This window comes from Quercus robur, chromosome 12, assembly GCF_932294415.1.
Source record: "Quercus robur chromosome 12, dhQueRobu3.1, whole genome shotgun sequence".
Lineage (NCBI taxonomy): Eukaryota > Viridiplantae > Streptophyta > Magnoliopsida > Fagales > Fagaceae > Quercus > Quercus robur.
In genome coordinates this window covers 40,407,353-40,425,610 of record NC_065545.1, presented here as the reverse complement: position 1 = coordinate 40,425,610, position 18,258 = coordinate 40,407,353, and the positions used below count along the sequence as shown (strand labels likewise).

Here is an 18,258-nt window from a genome sequence, read left to right as displayed (position 1 = left end):
CTTGATTGGATGGTCAAATTTTTGGCCAAATTTTTTACTAGTCTTGTTTAGGGTTAGTTAACATTGGTCAAAATTAGCAAAAATGGCAATTTTGGAATTTTGAACTCTTGGATCATCAAAATTATATATACAACATTTGATGGGGATAAATAGAACTTTTTCATGCAATTCATTATCTTTCTATGTTTAAAAATATGATTTTTAGCTTTTTAAGGCTTAAACTAGTATTTTAGCATGTAAATCGAGTCCGAACAAAACACAATATCAATAGTGGACCAAGGTTTTTCTCAGGCCCACCACCCATCCCTCAGGAGTGTCTTGGTGATGTGTGTATGACGTGTGTTCAATGTGTGACATTAAGGTGATGTGTGTGAGAGTGATCTATTTGTTTTTATTTTTCTATTTTTTTAGGAATCGTCATAAACCATTGGCTTCTAAGGTGTGATTAGTTACTTTTATCTATTTTATTTTATTTTCTTAATTAACTAGGGCATTTTCTAATGGCTTCTAAGCTAAAAGGAAGAAAAAATCTCGAACAAAATAATTGGACTTAGAAGTTCGGTTACGTGTGAAGAAGGTGTTAGGCACCCCACAACACCTACATCTATCTTTAGGATAGTAACTTGTTTTAATTTATTCCTAGTGGATCACTATTTAGGAATATAACTAAGACACTTGGCACTTGTTTTTTTAGGAAGAAATTTTACTTATAAGTAGCATGTGTGAAAAAGATATTAGGGTAAACTACATAAATGGTCCCTATCTTTTAAATCATATGTCAATTTGGTCCCCAACTTTTTAATTGTGTTAATTTGGTCCCTGACATTTCAATACCGTGTCATTTTGGTCCCTGCCATTATCCCTTGGATGGAAAAATTTGACGTGTCAAACAAAATAATAAAAAAATTAATTTACTTGCCACATCAACTGCCAACTGTACAAGCACATCATATTAAAATTAAAAATAAATCAATTGTTGTTCTCACATGAGATTGGGCTTGGGGAAAAAATTATCTCTCATTCTCATGCTCATCTCTGTCCCTAATACTTAACTCTCTCAGCTAAAGTAGAAGTTACAAACAACGACAACAAGGTTCAGATGAGGACCAACAACTGGGTTTTGTCATTGGCGGTAGAAGGTTCAGCACTCTCTCTCTCTCTCTATTTTGTTATTGTCCAAAATATCAGAGATGAACATAAGCTAGTATTTGCTACAAATCATTTTGGAAAGTCCAAGTAAAAGTTTTGAATCACATGAAAATTTATTAGAATTAAGAAAATGTAAAGATGTTTGTGGTGAAATAAAATCATATTACTTTCGTGGGAAAAGAAGGCTTGCTGAATATTAAGTAGAATTTGACAATGGACCATGTCTACCAAGTTATTTTTAGCCAATTCAACTAGCTATTTCAGATATGGGATTCAACTAGTGACATCCTAATTTTAAAATTTTATGGAGCATATCGTGTTAACGGTTAGCAATGTTGCAGATGATCGAAAGAAAGGCTCGATCAATCGAAGATCATGTTCTACAGAATTTTAATCAAGCCCAAAGCCCACGAAAACATTTACATTTTATTAAAATATCATTTTTTTTAATTATTTCACTTTCTTCATATACGACAACAACCATCCACTCTCTTTCTTCTTCCTCAATATACATGAAGAAAAAAAATAGATATAAAATTAATAGTAACAGTGTAAATTTACACGATTATTGTAACAAATGTATTTTTACACAATTTTGCATAACCAAAAGTGGGCGAATTTTGGACTTGATTAGCTAAAATATAATTTTCTTTTTCTATTATACAAGCACTAATACTAGTGCTCTCACCTCTCACATCTTATTTGCTAGTTGGGAAAGAAGGATTCGCATTTTAGTTCTCATTCTTAAAAAAATTGTGTCATTAAATTACGAGATTCTTGATCATCTTCACTTAGAATTTAGAATTAAATCCTGCATTGTCATTCCCATTTTAGGATGAGATGTCGAAAGCATTAATGGCGCTATTCTCTGCATGTCCATTTGTGGATGAGATGTCCAGAGAGCTCTAATGACACTATTTCCTTCTTTGTCCATTTGTAGGTGAGGATAGGAATGAGATACAGCCAGCAGGCCCAGCACCTAACACTTCATCCCACATGCAAACCTATCGTGAGATCCATAACTCTGCATCTTCATTTTCAGAACTCATTTTTTTAAAGTCAAGAGTAAACCTTTTAAGGAACTTTCAAAGAAGAAACTTGGAGCCTTGGCATCCGCAATTGGGGGAACAAACAAAATCAATGCCTTTGATTATTCCTTTCTCTTTCTTTCTTCTTTTTTGATTTGAGTTCTTCCTTTCCAAGTCACTGGCCCCACTGAACTCCCAAGAGTAAAGGGTATGCCAATTCATTTTCGAATTGAATCCCTTCTAGTTTTAAACGTAGAAAAAGAAATTGTACCACATGAAAGGAAAATTACAATTGCAAAAATTAATATATCCACCTCAAAACTCCAATTAAGCTTTCATCGAACATCACGAAGAACCTACTAAGCATTATAAAATGTCTCTTCTCAATAAGAGAATCACATTCTTATCTTCAGATTAATAATAATAAAAACCAGAAACACTCACATAAACCTGTCTTTTGCTTTTATTTTGATTCTTCTACCATATCCTAAACAACTTGCCCCACTCTTACGCGCGCACACAGAAATCTCCATCCTGGCAATGAAGTTGACCAACTCTATGTCAAATTGTTTGATTTCCAAAGCTTCACTTATAATCCAAGGTCGTCTAAATAGTAAATACTACTAGGGATGGTATCTCTCCTTCAAAGCAATGAGAGACTTCTTAGGAAGGAAATCCCAACTACCACTAAGGAAGGAACCCGAGAAAAGGGAGGACCAATTACACCAACAGGAGACTATATATTCCTTTCCTTTGAGTAAGTTCCAAGCCTTGTTGCCTGTTTTCTCTACTTTCAAGCCACCTCCCAAAGAGCAGTCCCCCCCTATGGAGAAACACCAATATGGCTTTGCATTAAGTTTCTCCATTGTTGTTTCCCTTGGTCTTGCTTCCTTCCTATCGTGTATAGCTGCTGAGTTAAAGAGAACAAAGGTAGTGGTTAACAAAGTCATTGGTTCACATGTGATGCATTTGTTTAAATTTTTTTTTTTTTTTATGTGAATGGTTTCGTATCTTTTTTGTGTGTTTTGTAGATCAAGGATATCAAGTTGGATGGAAAACTGTGTTATTTGCCAGGAAGTCATGCATTTGGGTTCGGAATTGCAGCCTTGGTCTGTTTGCTCATTGCTCAGATAATCGGCAATCTGATCATTTGCATGAATTCTTGTTCAAGGGAGGAGAGAAACGACTGCAAGACAAGAAGACCGAGGATTACCTCAATCCTCCTGTCAATTTCATGGTAGGTGATCAATCTTTGGCAAAACTGGCGTTTCTTTACAGTTTTCTAGTCATACATTGCTATCACATACTGTTCCAATGAACACAAATTTGACTCCTACGATACAGGTTACACCTGGTCAAAATGTCATACTTGAACGCTCAATGATTTTTCAAGCATTCTGGCAACCACCTTTGAATGCCATTACCTAATCAGATTTACCTTTTTCTTCTTTTTCCTGCATCCTTTAAACTACATGCCATATCCACATTCTTTTTCCTGCTACTTCCTATGAACTAAGAGCCACGTGACGTCAACTATGGAATGATGTGTTCTGTGATATGCTGCATGTAGGCAACTTGAAAGACTTCTTTATGATTAAAAAAATTCTAACAAGAACATGGACAGCTGGAGATGTCTCAGTTTCTTAATCTAATCTGAGATTCAGGCACCTAGAATAATAATAAACATTATAAAGAAACATGGTCAGAGTAGAAAATGCTGAACAAGTATTAAACTAATCCATGCTGCAGGTTGAGCTTTGGAATTGCAGTTATATTAATGAGTGGAGCAATAAGCATGAGCAGAAGCCAGCCCTATGGGAAAGGATGGTTGGACGGCGAATGCTACCTAGTCAAAGACGGCACATATATTGGTTCAGCAATACTAGTGCTAATCACAATAGGTTCAACACTTGGCTCAGCCATCACAACAAAAAGGAAAAGCCAGACCGATAAAGGCCAAAAAATACATGCACAAGTAGGATGAAAAGACAGATAGTGGGAAATATGTGAGAAGATTTTAGAAAACAGAGGTGGATTTCTTCAGGGCAAACTAGGCAAGAGTTTGGGAGACACAGCAATGCCAAATGTAGCAGCAACACCAGCTAAAGAAGAATGTCGGGCCTCTACCCCTTCGAAGCAACATTTTCTTTTTCATTTGTTCTCAGGGAAGAAAGGTGAATAAAAGCAATAACACAACCAACTGTAACCTGCCCCCGCACCCAATGTCAAAAAAAATAATTTCCATCGAAATGAAAGGAAGACTTCTTTCAAACGTATATCGTCAGCGATGGAACCCAGTAGAAGGGGAAAAAATAGATATCTATTCTATTATGATACTTTATATTTTCCAATCACACGATTACATATGTGATAGTGAAACACTTTCTGTATCTATCAATTTGTAAGTAAAGAAGTTCAAATTAAAGTCCAAAAACTGAGTGACACAAAGTTCTTTTCTTGCAAAATGTTCCCTAAAGTAACAAAGAGTCAACAACCACATGTTATAAAGAAAATAATTCAATGATCTTCAGCTAATATTTTCTTAGGAATTCAATCATCTTTAATCAACCGTTTCCTGTTTGACAAGTGATATAAACAATTAGAGAAAGGGCCACATCAAAGCCACCAACTCGCCCAAGTTTGGAGGGCACAGGCTCGGCTCCTAAAGCTCAATTTTTATACATAGTTGCAGTGCAGGTAAAGGAACTAATATAATATTCCACTCCAAGGACAATTTGGTCCTACTCTCAACTTGGTAAGCAATATTAATGCTAGTGACCCCAAAAATGAGTAAAGTGCACAATGACAACCTAGGCTAAAGTTCCGTTCTTTTAGTCCTCTCTAGTAGAGTTCAAGTGATTGCATTGCCATTTGTAATCCTCTCTAATAGAGTTCAAGTAATTGCATTGCCATCATGAGGAAACCACACAAGGAATGACTCCAATGAGAAGGTTAAGCAATTATACAAAGGATATTTGTGGAGGCAGATGAGGATTTCAGAATAGAATATTTGAATCCAGAACTAAAGCTGACACAGGAGGTTGTTTATTGAGTCTCTGTATTTACAGATAAGGGTTAAAATGAAATTATTTATTTTTTATTAATAAATACCATTCACACATCACCTGACTAAATCATTTACCAAACACCCTTTTGTATACGTGACCAAGATTAAGGCACAAATCAATGCGCAAGTCTCTTGTATGTCACCTTAACGGCATTACCTCTACCTTAATCCCTCCAAACCACTGTCCGCATGGCAATCTCCACCTCTACCTTAATCCCTCCAAACTAATGTCCACATGGCAGTCTCCAAATGGCAACCTACATGTCTACGCCAAGGTGGAGTAAAGGCTCCAGCATTCTTCCAAGCCACCTCAATCCAACCCACATTCCTAGGAGTTCTGGGCTCTTATTCAAGAGCAAATGGTTTTTCCATTGATGGTTCCTCCAAGCAAGGCTCAGGGCGCTTCATGGTAAAACCAAGGCAGTACCTTCTAAAAAGGCACGTGCCCTTGCTGCCACTTAGTAATCCCCTATATACAGTAACCACATTATTGACTCTTAACATCAAACAAAAACCGATACATTATCAAATATTCCAACATCAAATTCAGATATTTTTGTAAAAGGTAAGTTTAACACAACATATTGACGTAGCAATCACAAATCCACCCATGCTTGACCCAACCTAATCCCTCCAATTGCCAACTCCAATCAAAGAATGAAGTGCTGGAGATTAGGATATCCTGTCAACACATTGTGTAATGCTGAAGGACATGTGAGGTATATAAGTTCCAGGATTTAGGCCAAAACAATAGCCCATGAAAGGGAACACTACTACATCCTACTCGACAGAAATTTCCATTGACAATCCAGAGCTTTTTTTTTTCTTCCTTTTCTTTCTTTGCGTTTTATACCTTTTGTTGTTTATAGAAGTAACCCATACAGGAAACAGTTGACTAATAGGAATCTGCTAATGAGAAACAAGTGGAAAACCTTCCAATATAACAAAAAGGAAGTTTAAGAAGCATCTCATGCTTAAGCCCCTCAACTCAAAAGGACAGTATATGGTTTATCACATATAATTGGGTAAGCAGGCAACCTAGGCTTCCACAATTCACTCAATTTTGATCTGAAAATTGCTAGAGTAAATACATTGACCACTGGAAGTATTAATTCATTACATAGAATCTTAAGATGGCACCAGCCAAAAAATAACAATGGATTAATTACCATGTCATAAAACTGGAAGTGAAGAAAAATAAAAACCTACGCGTGCAAAAAATACACTCATTTCAAATGGATACTTAATGACAAGTGTTATAAGACTAAAGGACAGCAGTTAAGCTCCATAAACCTTGGAATTTGGGTTCCTCTAATCAAGTTGATGCAATTCTAAATATGATTGAGGGAATATAAGAGTTTATGAAAGGAAAACAGAGAGCAAGTTAAAGCTATTAAATTAGCAATAACATCCCAACTCAATCCCTACAAGAAAGAGGGAGAAAAGGCACAAACCTTGGCAGAAAGTTTATTGATTCTCCACCAAAAAAAAAATCTTAAGTCATTAATCCTTAAATAAGACAAAGAATGTTGCCCTAACTAAGACACAACCACAACCATTAATTTAGATCAAATATTATGTCTAAAACTGTCCTATCAGTGGTTGCATGCTTTTTCAAAAAGACACAAAACAAATTAAAAAGTCACACCATTTACTAAACAAAAACTTTAACAAAAATACTAAATTTAAAAATAAAAATACTTAAAGAAACAAACTTAATCCTAAAAACTTTCTTTTAACATGCTGCACATCACAAGTGTGCAAAGGCAAACAGTAATTTAACTCTGTAGTTAAAATGCGCTTATAGCTCAAAGCCTCAAGGTTTAAGCACTTTGATCAACCAGAGCAAAGCTTGTTTAATAAAGCACACCTCATGCATACTTTTTTGGTGCTTTTTGAAGAAACATAATGCATGCCTAGGTGCACTTTTTTTTCTTTCTTTTTTTTGATAAAAAATATATAAATCGTTAAAATCAACCCCTTTATCTTGATGAGCATGATACAGACAATTGATTTATACAAAACCTATTCTTAGGTGTTGTACTACATAAAAATAATTTGGTTTCAAAAAACACGAACAAGGCTAATTTACCATTCTTGTGCTTATTGGCCTTTGCCTTTTTGATATATTTTGATTGAAACGTGCATTTTCTTGATTTTTATCATAGGTGTCACAGCTATGTATTTTTATATGGCATAAGAAAATTTTATAAAATGTTAAATTTAACATTATAAGACTAGATAATTATTATTATATTGTCCGTTCATTATTGTTTTCAAACTTAGTACATAAAGATTTTAAGGAATTGAAATAACTTTTATAAAATTTGATTTCATAAACTTTGTGCAATTTCACTATCCATTTGAGCTAACAGGCAAAATATATTGCTATTTTGAGTTTATTAACTTTTTTCAATTTTATGCTATGAATCCTTTTATTAGAAGTTATTGTAAATTATATTTGAAAAGGTATATTTTACTTCAATCAGGCATTTACGCTTTGCGCCTAGGCTCCAAAAGGACCATGAGGATAAGTGCACTTTATGCTTTTATCAACACTGGACTTGATTAAAAATTACAGTGCAAAGTCTACAAACAATAACTTGAGAGAGGGAACTTTAGATATGAATGTTTAATTGAAAGATCCATGATTGTGTTCACACAAACACATAAGCAATGATATCATAATTGTTGTTCCTATTCATGAATGTGAGCACCATTAAAATGTGTTGGGAAAATAGAGAAGACAACTAAAAAAAGAAGAAGAGAAAAAAACAACAACGACAACAAAGAATAGAGGAAAACAAAGGGTTAGGGTTAGTATAACTATTTCAGCGTGTGATTTCCTCCATGACCAATTTGTTCATTGATAACATTGATTAAAAAAGAAAAATGTGAGAGGCCAGCTCATGGGCATAAAAATAACATGAACCAGCAATAATTGCTAATACTGATAGTTCCTACCAAGTCTCTCAAAATGAAAACCCCAATATAAGATGCTCACATCATTTACCTTGAGATTCATTGCTTATAAAGCCAATGGACAGCAATGAGGTTTATAAAAGAAAAGGGACTGACTGACAGACAGAACCATGTTGGATAGAAGCAACCATGGACCTTTGAATAAAATTGAGGTCCAGATACCATTAGAAAGGCATGTTATCACCGTGCCTCCTTCCACCATAACCATGTCCCCTTCCCCAGTTATATGAGCTCCGGTAATTGTCACCATGTCCAGCAGCATAACCACCATAACCTAGATTAGGTCTCTGTTGGATATTGCCAAATGTCTGCAAGAGTAACAGAAATTCAGTGACATCCATGACTACTTTTATTTCTTGGCAAAAGTTCATGCCTCATGATTTCAATTCTCAAATTTGGAAATGATACAAATAAGTTGGCAAACCTCAGTATCCTGCTTGATTCGCTCAGAGAACCTGTTCTGTCCATTCCTTGCACCACGGGCAAGCGAATTACAAGAAATTGTGTCAAAGAACTCATCCTTATCATATGCAGGCTGCACAGAGAGGGAAAGGAAAAGGCATACATTTAAGTATTAACATGACTATATGCACTAGACAAGGATAACCATAAAAACTACAGTCATGTTGTTTGTTAAAAGAAGAAAACACACAATTTTAAATAAAATAATAAAAATAAAAAATCTGACTCCTGTTTATAGAAATGTTGCAAGTCCAACCTTGGGATTAGGTATTAAGCCATGACCTTCTCTGTCCCCCAAGCTTTGACCAGTTGTAAAGCCCTGAACTCCCCCTGTTTTATCCTTACCCTTTCCAAGATAACCCCATACTTCATCTTTTTTAAACTTTTCATTCATGGCTGTAAAATCGAACTCTTCTGTGAATTGTGTAGCCAAATACTGAGGCTGCAAAAAATCAGCAACACAACAATTGGAAATTTTAAAAAATAGTGCAATGGGCATACATACTTCCCATAGAGACTAAATAAAACTGTGAAAATACACAAGCATCACACCCCAACCAACTAGACCGATCTACTTTCTGTACACAGAAAAGAGTGCAATGAATATATGAATATAAATATATATATATATATATATATATATATCCAAACACACAAGCCAACATACACAAACATGCTCCAAACACCAACCTAAAGAGCCAAGTAGGCAACCCATTTTCATGCCCAAACAAGGGCATGAATCCACATGAATGCCAACTGCAAGACAGATAGATGATCGAGAGATCATAGTCACCAGATGCACATAATGTTAGTTACAACGACACTGCACTTCAATGGAACACACAAAACCCACACCAGTGAAAAACAAATAAAGAGATAAATAAGTTACATACTCTGCATGCACTTGAATACCAACTGTAGAATGGTACAAAGACCAATAGTCGAAATTTTTGTTGACACATAAAAACACACACATAACATACCAATCTACCTAGACACTTCTTAAACAAATATCTTTATCATACTTTCATGACTCCTAATCAAGCTTCAACAACAACAAAGTCTTAGTCCCAAACTTTTAGGATTAGCTACGAATACTCAACAGATTACTTTAGGGTCGGCCACATGTAGTCTTTTCCTCCATTATATATCTAAAGTCATACTCTCTGTTACTTCCTTAATTGATGTGTCCTTTTGTATTGATTCTACTAATGTTATTTTTGGCCTTCTTGACCTCTACCTTTTTTCGATCCCTCAACTTGGATCAACTCATTCTTTCTTACCGGTTCATTAATCACTCTCCTCTTAACATGACCAAACTATCTCAAGCAAATCTCCTTCATCTTTTCATCAATAGGGGTGATGGAGGAAAAATGGTGAAAAGGAAAGATGTTTTAGAAAGCTAAGTTGCTTAGAGAAAAGAAAGAATGAACTAGCTCTTCAAAGGACACACTCTTGAAATAATACCTCATAGGTAGAGATTTATTGGATTCAAATTCAACTAGTTACCATGAGGGCAAGATTTCTTGGATTCAAATTCAACTAGTTACCATGAGGGCAGCTTTGCTTATTTATAGCTACATAAGCAAGCTGCTGATTGGCTAGAAAGTTAGTTACAAGAACCTACCATGTGGCTGTCATGTGATTGGCCAAAGTCTAACAAACATCTCTAACTAACTGATAGGCTATTGCACTTATCACTAACAATCTATCAACTAACTAATTTTCTGTTACAAGTGAAATGAACTATTTATCATACAACATAAACACTAGTAAACACTAGTTCCACCCTGAGTGTGCATGATGGGGACAATACCCCAGGTAAAAATGAACAAACTTTTAAAGGGCAGGAGCTTTCTCTCAATAGAATAAGGCCAGATTTGTACAAATTTTATTTTAAAATGTCATTAGATGGGCCATCGAATATTCTAGACTTCTTGAATTTTTGTATTTGTAAATGTTATTTGGGGCATAATTTTTCATATACAACCAGTATATCAAAGTTCCTCCCTTTGTTTTTAAATTATTGCAAAATCTTTACTTATCAAAAAAAAAAAAAAAAATCCTAATCAATCCAGTAAACAAAACCGCATTAAAACAAGCAGAAACCAAGAAAATTAGATTCAAGCATAATGAATGCTAAAAATACTATTAATAATGTCTCAGCAAATAAAAAGCACCCCCTAAATTGTTTTGCATAATATTTCCCCAACATAATAGATTAAAACAGATTACAGATTAAATGGTACAAGATGCAATGGTAACAAGAAAATATCCTAAAAAATGTGAATTATAATTTTTGGACCCAGCATCCCCCCCTCCCCAAAAAATAAAAATAAAAAGGTAATTTTACCTGTCTTGTAGAAGTTGGCAATGGCAAAAGAGGTGCTTGAGATACTGGAATAGAAAATGATGATGAAGAATAAGATGATGTCGGAATTGGAGCACTCATATCAGTCTGAACAGGGTAGAGTTTCTGCATGGAAGAAAGCGCATGTGGTCTAGACTGTGCTAACTGATCTGGAGTTAACAATGGTGGAGGAGGTGTTAGCAAGGGGCCTGAAGAATCCGCAAATGAAGATGGATAAGACATGGACTGGACAGGGAGAACCAATTGTGAGTCAGACACAGCTTTACCAACAATTTGGTTTTCACTGGTGTTTAAGTCTTCACGAGACAAAGGAAATGAAGACACAGTTGATCTGTTAGCAGTTAAAGATTCAGAATGTGGTAAGGATGATTTTGTGGACAAGAAGGACGGAATATCAAGAGAAGTAGAAGACTGTACTGGACTAGTAGAGGGTAAGTATTTTGGATGTACAGAAGCAGAAGCAATATATGAAGATACAGGGCTACCAAATTCTGATGTATTCGGCAAGCTCAGGGTTGTAGGTGTCTGAATTTCAGGAGTCTGCCACTGACCCTGCATTGTCAAGGGAAATGATCCAGTTGATGGGGGTTGAAAAGGAATAGGTTGCTGTGAAGCATGAGATATACCACCCGATGTTCCATTGTACCCTTGCCAATACATTGGCATAGAAGAAGATGGAGAACCAACAAGTTGTGTAGCAGGTTGGGATACAGATTGATATGAAGGCAGAACTCCAGTATAGGTTCTGCTCGTCAAAGCAGGGGTATCTTGCCATCGAGTTGATTCTGTCAAGGTTTTACCACCAACAGAAGCAAAAGGTGGAGAATTCAAATGCACCCCAGCATAGTGCGACTGCAAAAATAAAGCAAAACAGATATGTAGGTGAACTTGATATTTCTGAATGACACTTCAAATTTTGAATTTCAAATCCCAGAATGTCAATACCTGGATGATAGCAGGATCATTGTGAATCTGCTCTTCTGTTTGGACAGGTGGGGAGGCTTTAACTTGCAAGTCCTAAATAGTAAATATTCATAAGGATTTTTCTTTTATGAATAATAAAATTTTATTAAAATAAAGAAAATGGGCAAAATCATAGTTCACAGGACATTTACAAGAAAAATGCAACCAAAAAACTATGATGTAAAACTGCAAACATCTAAAATTTCCAGCAACAAGGAGCAATAAACACTAAAATAAGTGGAAAACCAACATATTTAACATGCCCACAATTTTAGAAGACTACCAAAACAAGTATTTAGTAAAGAATCATATAGCAGCAACAGCAATTATAGAAGATTACCAAAAGTATTTCATAAGAATCATATAGAAGCAACATCAACTTATCATCCTAGCTCCTCAACAAAAATACAAAAAAAGAATGAGTATGTCTGAGAGAGAGAGAGAGAGGGTACATATATAGTCAAAGGCAATGATAATGCAACCAAATATTGGGTGTTTGCATTCTTCTTTTTAAGCTTAGGGAAAATTATGTTTTAAACCCTATAATTTAAGGGTGTAACAAATTAAATCCTATAGTTTGAAAAGTAATAAATTAAACCCCAATGTTCCAAAAAGTAACAAATGAATCCTTATAGTTTCAGAAAAATGAAAAAGTAAACCCCGAGATTTCAAAAATTAACAAATTAAACCCTCAGCCAATTTTAAATTCCAAACGCAATGAAATTTTATTTAAATGGTTGAAGATATTTGATTAGGTTATTAAGTAAAGCGAAAAAAGGAAACATTATATACCATAGCTCTTAGTTACTGAAAACATCCATATTTGTTCTAAGAATCAAGACACAAGGATATTTAAATAATAGCTATATTTTCAAAAAAATAAAAGAAGGGTGGGGGGGTGCTTGTAGAAAACCATGAAATACCTCAAAATGAGAAAAGGAAGCATAGTAGGAATGGAAAATAAGTTGCTTTCACTTACTTTAATGTCACTTGCTCGGAAAAGAATGTATTCATACACCTTATCACCTGGTGGAATTTGCGGGCTGTCTTTCCTTCGCCCCTCTGTTCCAAAAGACCTAACTGCAAGATCACAAAAGGCTTTTTTTTTTTTTGTTATTCTTTTCCATTAATGTAACAGCCAAGCTAGAATTTATATAACCCCCAACGTTTTAGGATGAGTGCCATACTTTTTTGCTGAACTTTAAGTATTTCACCTACCCTTATTATCTTCTTTTCTATTTTTGGATTAGTAAATAAAATAGTATTATTAAATATAAGAGGATAACCTCAAGTACAAAGACTTTATAAAAGAGATTATCCAAAAAATTACAATCTGTAGTTTAACAAAACAAGAAAACCCATAAATGTAGAATAAGGAAAAGAACTCGAAGACTCAAAGTAGTCATCCTATCAATTAACAACCATAAAAACAATAAAAACTTCAGCATTTTGTAGAGATCTCCACTCCATTTTTTTTTATAGGAAAGATCTCCACTCCATTGAAAGTACAATTGACCTTGGACTGGAATTTATTATCCGTAGTTGTTTCAATATCATCACTCTCAGAAGGAAACAAATATAGATAACATGAGCCTTCGCCAAACACGTGACCCCGCAGAGAAACGGTGATTTCAACATAGATTGGAAGCATTCTAAGCTATGCGAAGAAGTTAAGTTTCAGAGATTTTCCATGAATAAAAATCAGCTCTTTTTTCTTACTTGGGCAGAAAATTTTTTAACAAAAATACCCTTTCCCCGCACTTGGTTGAGGGAATTCAATATGCCCCTCACATTTGAATCCCCAAATGGAATACCTAGAAACTTGAATGCCACAGAATATAATTTTTCTGCATTTGATTCGAATAAAAATTTGACAAAATTCTCGAGAAAGTTACTAACATGTTAGATTTATCAATCGAAATATCATAGGAACCGTTTTTATTTATTAAAAAAACAAAAACAAAACAAAACTCCATACAATCTCATTTTGTGAAAACATTATAGTGATATTATATTCACACAATTATTCTCAAAAATTAAGACCACTGGCTATCAAATGCACGCCAACAAACTATGCATGAGTAGTCTAATGTTCAATTGTGGTATCTCCACCATGTCGCATCCTAATTCTTCAAAGAACAGACATGCTTCATAGGTTTTTGGCAATGTCCATTGTTGTTCTTCATTTGTCGATTCTATAATTTTATTTACGAGAATCTTTTGAAACTGTGGACAACACTCTACACCTAGGGTTAATAAAAATCCCAAACTACTTGTCAAAAATAAACAAGAACAGAGGCAACAAAAAAAAAAAAAAAAACACAAACCCTAGTTTAGAAGAAATAGTTGGGAATTAATAAAGGTAAAGGAGCGTACCGTTGTTGAGGCCAATGGTGGAATCGTTGACGTTGAGGAAGGAGAGGAGTCCTTCGTAGCGAATATCGGACTTGGAAATCAGGCTTATGAAGCTTCCTATGTACGATTCCGCCGCCGCCGCCGCCGAACTCGAAGAAGACGAAGCGTCTTTGGCAGCAGCGGTTTCAGTCGCCATTGTAGTTGTGGTGGTTATGTGTGACGATCAAGATTCAAACAAGTACCTAATAATCCACAGAGAGAAAATATATATATATACTACAAGTTGATATGAATATGAATTCTCTCTTCTGAACTCAGTTGCTGTTTTGTTTTCTGTCTCAACACAGTTTTCTTTTGGTTTGCTTTGCTTTTTTGCGTTTCAGTTTCGGTTTGTTTCTCCTTTTTAAAGAGGAAAGTGCTTTTAATTTTACTGGTGTGTTTTTTTTTTTTTTTTTGGGATGGTCACAACCCACAATAAAGGAATGTTACTTACAAAATATTTTCGTAATAAATTATAAAGTAGAGGTTGTTATTTTTGGATAAAAAAATAATTTTATTGGTAAATTTAAATTAAAATTAATAATTATTTATTATTTATTATTTTTTGTGAAAATGTTCTAGACACTTGTTTTGTTTAAAACAATTAAATAAAAACAATATTGATAAATAAAAAAACAATATTTTCCAAAAAAATAAATAAACACTAAATTTTTTTTTCTTTGAATTAGGTATAAATTTAGATTTTATCCCTAAACTTTAAATTGTTATTTTTTTTTTTGTCCCTAAGCTATCCAAAATGTTATACTTTCTATTTTTAAACTTTAAAAAAATTAATCTTAAACTAACAAAAAAATGTTTTTTTTTATCCTTATTGGGCCCGTAAAATGTGAAAAAATGTTATTAAAAAATCTGTATGATGAAAAATGAAATTCATGCAAAATTTATAAACAAAAATAATATTTTAACCTAGAAAAATGCAGGATGCCAAATTTTTTTCACTCTTTTTTTTTTTTTTATCTGATTATATAAGATAAAGAAGTTCTAATAAAGCAAACTTATTAGCATACACTTCGAAGCAAAGGAAAGCTCCCCGTCAAAAGTAGGAGAAGAAAAAGGTTACAAAGTCTTGTTAAGTGTTGGCATCTTATCTTGCAATTTGCACCAGCACAATTATTTGATTCGCTGAAGACATACTTCGTCGGCTTTGGCTGAACTTGCCCAATAAGTTATAAGATACTTATAAAAGTTGTCCAAGAGTTTTATTAGATGAAGATTGATTAGACACCAAATCCACTACAATTTTTGCATCTAACTTTAACTCCCTTCCAGGTTATCACCTTCATAAGTGCCTTAGAGAATTCACGGCAAAGTTTTAAAAAGAATTAGTTTTTAGCAATTCAAAAAGTTATACTATCTATTTTAACACTTTAATTTATAAGAACATCCACAACAATTGAGCTAAAAATATAGCTATTTGGCACTACAAAAAGTTATTTTATCTATTTTATCTACTCACATGCTGCAACAGTGAATCTATTTTAGCTTTCAACACAATAACATAATATAAACATCACAATAAAATAATATATATATTACAATAAATAATATATCCATACAAACTTCCTAGATTTTCTTAGAGTTTCTTGGTAGCCAAACATAGCAACCCACACCCAACACAGCACAAACATCCACCACCACCAGTCCACAGCAGGAAGAAAAAAAAAAAAAAAAAAAAAACCAAAACCCAAATCCTCAATCTTTTTCCTCAATCCAAACCAAACAAAATCACCAACAAGAGACAAACCCAGCACAAATTAGAGATAAACCCACGCGTCGATGCTGCCTACGCTGTCAATATCCTCGCCGATGCTTTGGTTTCCGATCACACTACATCTCTCTCTCAGCTTCGATCTCATTGCTCTACCCATAGGTAGAGCGGTTGAGTCATATTTGTTGAAGTGGGGTATAAATCAGTTGTTTATAATTACCACAGACAATGCTAGTTCTAGTGATGTGGCAATTGATTATAAGAAGAAGAAAACAAAATAAAGAGATAATAGCATATTGTGTGGTGAGTTCATGCATATACATTGTTGTGCGAATATCTTGAATTTGATAGTGCAAAGTGGATTGAAGTCCATTCATGAATCAATTGCCAAAGTTTGGAATGTGGTGCTATATGTGAGAGCCTCTCTCGCAAGGTTTGAGAAGTTTCAAGAATGTGTTGAAAATGAAAAAATTAAAGTCAAATGTTTATTGTCCTTTGATGTGCCAACAAGGTGGAATTCAATTTATCTCATGTTAAATTGTGCTTTAAAATTTGTGAGGGCATTTGATAGGTTGGAAGAAGAGGATGGACATTACAAACTTTATTTTTGTAAAGTGGATGGAAATGGGAAAAAGCCCATTGGTCCTCCTAATTATCTTAATTGGGAAAATGTTAAGACTTTTGTGAAATTTTTTGGCATATTTTATGAGGCAACACTTAGATTTTCTGGGTCTTTGTTTGTCACTTCTAATACATACTTCCATGAACTAATTAGCATTGAAGATCAATTAAAACAGTTGTGTAGTGTTAATGGGGATCCACTTTTGAGGAGTATGGCGGTAGAGATGAAAAAAAAAAAAAAAATATATATATATATATATATGATAAGTATTGGGGAAGTATAGTTAATATCAATTTGATACTTTTTGTTACTGTTGTTCTTGACCCAAGGTATAGATTGAAGTATGTCAAGTTTTGGTTTAGGGAGTGGTATGGAAAGGACAAGGGGGATGAGATGAACTCTAAGGTTCGGAATGTATTGAAGAGGTTGTATATGAAGAAAGTGAGTCAAAATGGAGCTTCAAGTTCTAGTGGTAGTGGTAGTGGTAGTAGTGCTTCATTGTCTAGGGACTCCAAGCCAAGTGTTGGTAATGCTTCATTGTCTGATCGCATTAAAAACTACAATAATAGGTTTAAGCAACATTTGGCGGATGAGGACAGTGTCAAAAGCAAATCTGAGTTGGATAGGTATTTGTTGGAATATTTTTAGGACCCTAATGTGGAAGATTTTGACATTTTGATGTGGTAGAAAATGAATTCTTCTAAATATCAAGTCCTTTCCCAAATTGCACATGATGTGTTGGCTAGTCCTGTCTCTACAATTGCATTTGAGTCTGCTTTTAGTACGGGGGGGCATTTTTTGGATTCATTCTATAGTTCACTATCTCCTAATACAGATGAAGCCCTTATTTGTACCCAGAATTGGTTGAAGGATGCAAAAAAAAAAAGACCAATAAAGTTTCGGGAGTGCATTGATAATGTGGAGGATATGGATGGTTTTGAGATTAACACTGGTAAAAATATATATATGTTCATTTTGTTTGTTGTATGTATCAATTATTCAATTGTTTATTTATTTGCTCAATGTTTAAGAATCATTTTGTTTTGAATGGGATTGTAGAAATTGTATTAGTTTGCCCAATGCTTATGGAGGAGGATCCAAGCACCGTTGTGTTGGATGATGATGAGTGATGTGCTACTCTTTGCTTGGAATTAGTTAGTAGTTAGTATTGTGTAAGTATACTTGCTATTATCATTCGTTTGTGTTAATTATAAATATTTTATTATTCATAAACGTTTTATTGCTATTAACACATGTTTATTTTGTTTTGTTTAGTATTTTGTAGGAGTTCTAGAATGATGCATAATGCACAAACTTACTGGATAAAGGACTTACAAGAATTAACATTCTTTGCCTATATGCTAATTATATTTGTACATGTTATTGGTAGTGGACTTTTCACTAATGGTAGTTATTTAGGTATTCATGGGTGGGATTATCATTGGGGATACAAGCAATTAGCATTTTTTTGCTTAAATACTAATTTAATTT

At 34.2% G+C, this 18,258-nt stretch overlaps 2 protein-coding genes across 2 annotated transcripts; one reads left to right on the top strand and one right to left on the bottom strand.

Annotated features, from left to right (window-relative positions):
- The first annotated feature begins 2,607 nt into the window (after positions 1-2,607).
- Positions 2,608-4,658, top strand: LOC126709937 (protein MODIFYING WALL LIGNIN-2-like). Its single transcript, XM_050410312.1, has 3 exons — positions 2,608-3,107; positions 3,209-3,414; positions 3,927-4,658. Exons 1-3 carry the CDS (start codon positions 2,829-2,831, stop codon positions 4,159-4,161), a joined length of 720 nt encoding a protein of 239 aa, XP_050266269.1. The 5' UTR covers positions 2,608-2,828; the 3' UTR covers positions 4,162-4,658.
- Positions 4,659-8,038: 3,380 nt separating this feature from the next.
- On the bottom strand, positions 8,039-14,775 carry LOC126708959 (decapping 5-like protein). The gene is made up of 7 exons (XM_050408992.1): positions 14,399-14,775; positions 13,002-13,102; positions 12,005-12,076; positions 11,042-11,911; positions 8,945-9,130; positions 8,651-8,761; positions 8,039-8,534 (listed from the first exon to the last, which is right to left on the bottom strand). The coding sequence occupies exons 1-7, from the start codon at positions 14,571-14,573 to the stop codon at positions 8,391-8,393; spliced, it is 1,659 nt and encodes a 552-aa protein (XP_050264949.1). The 5' UTR covers positions 14,574-14,775; the 3' UTR covers positions 8,039-8,390.
- Positions 14,776-18,258: the final 3,483 nt, after the last annotated feature.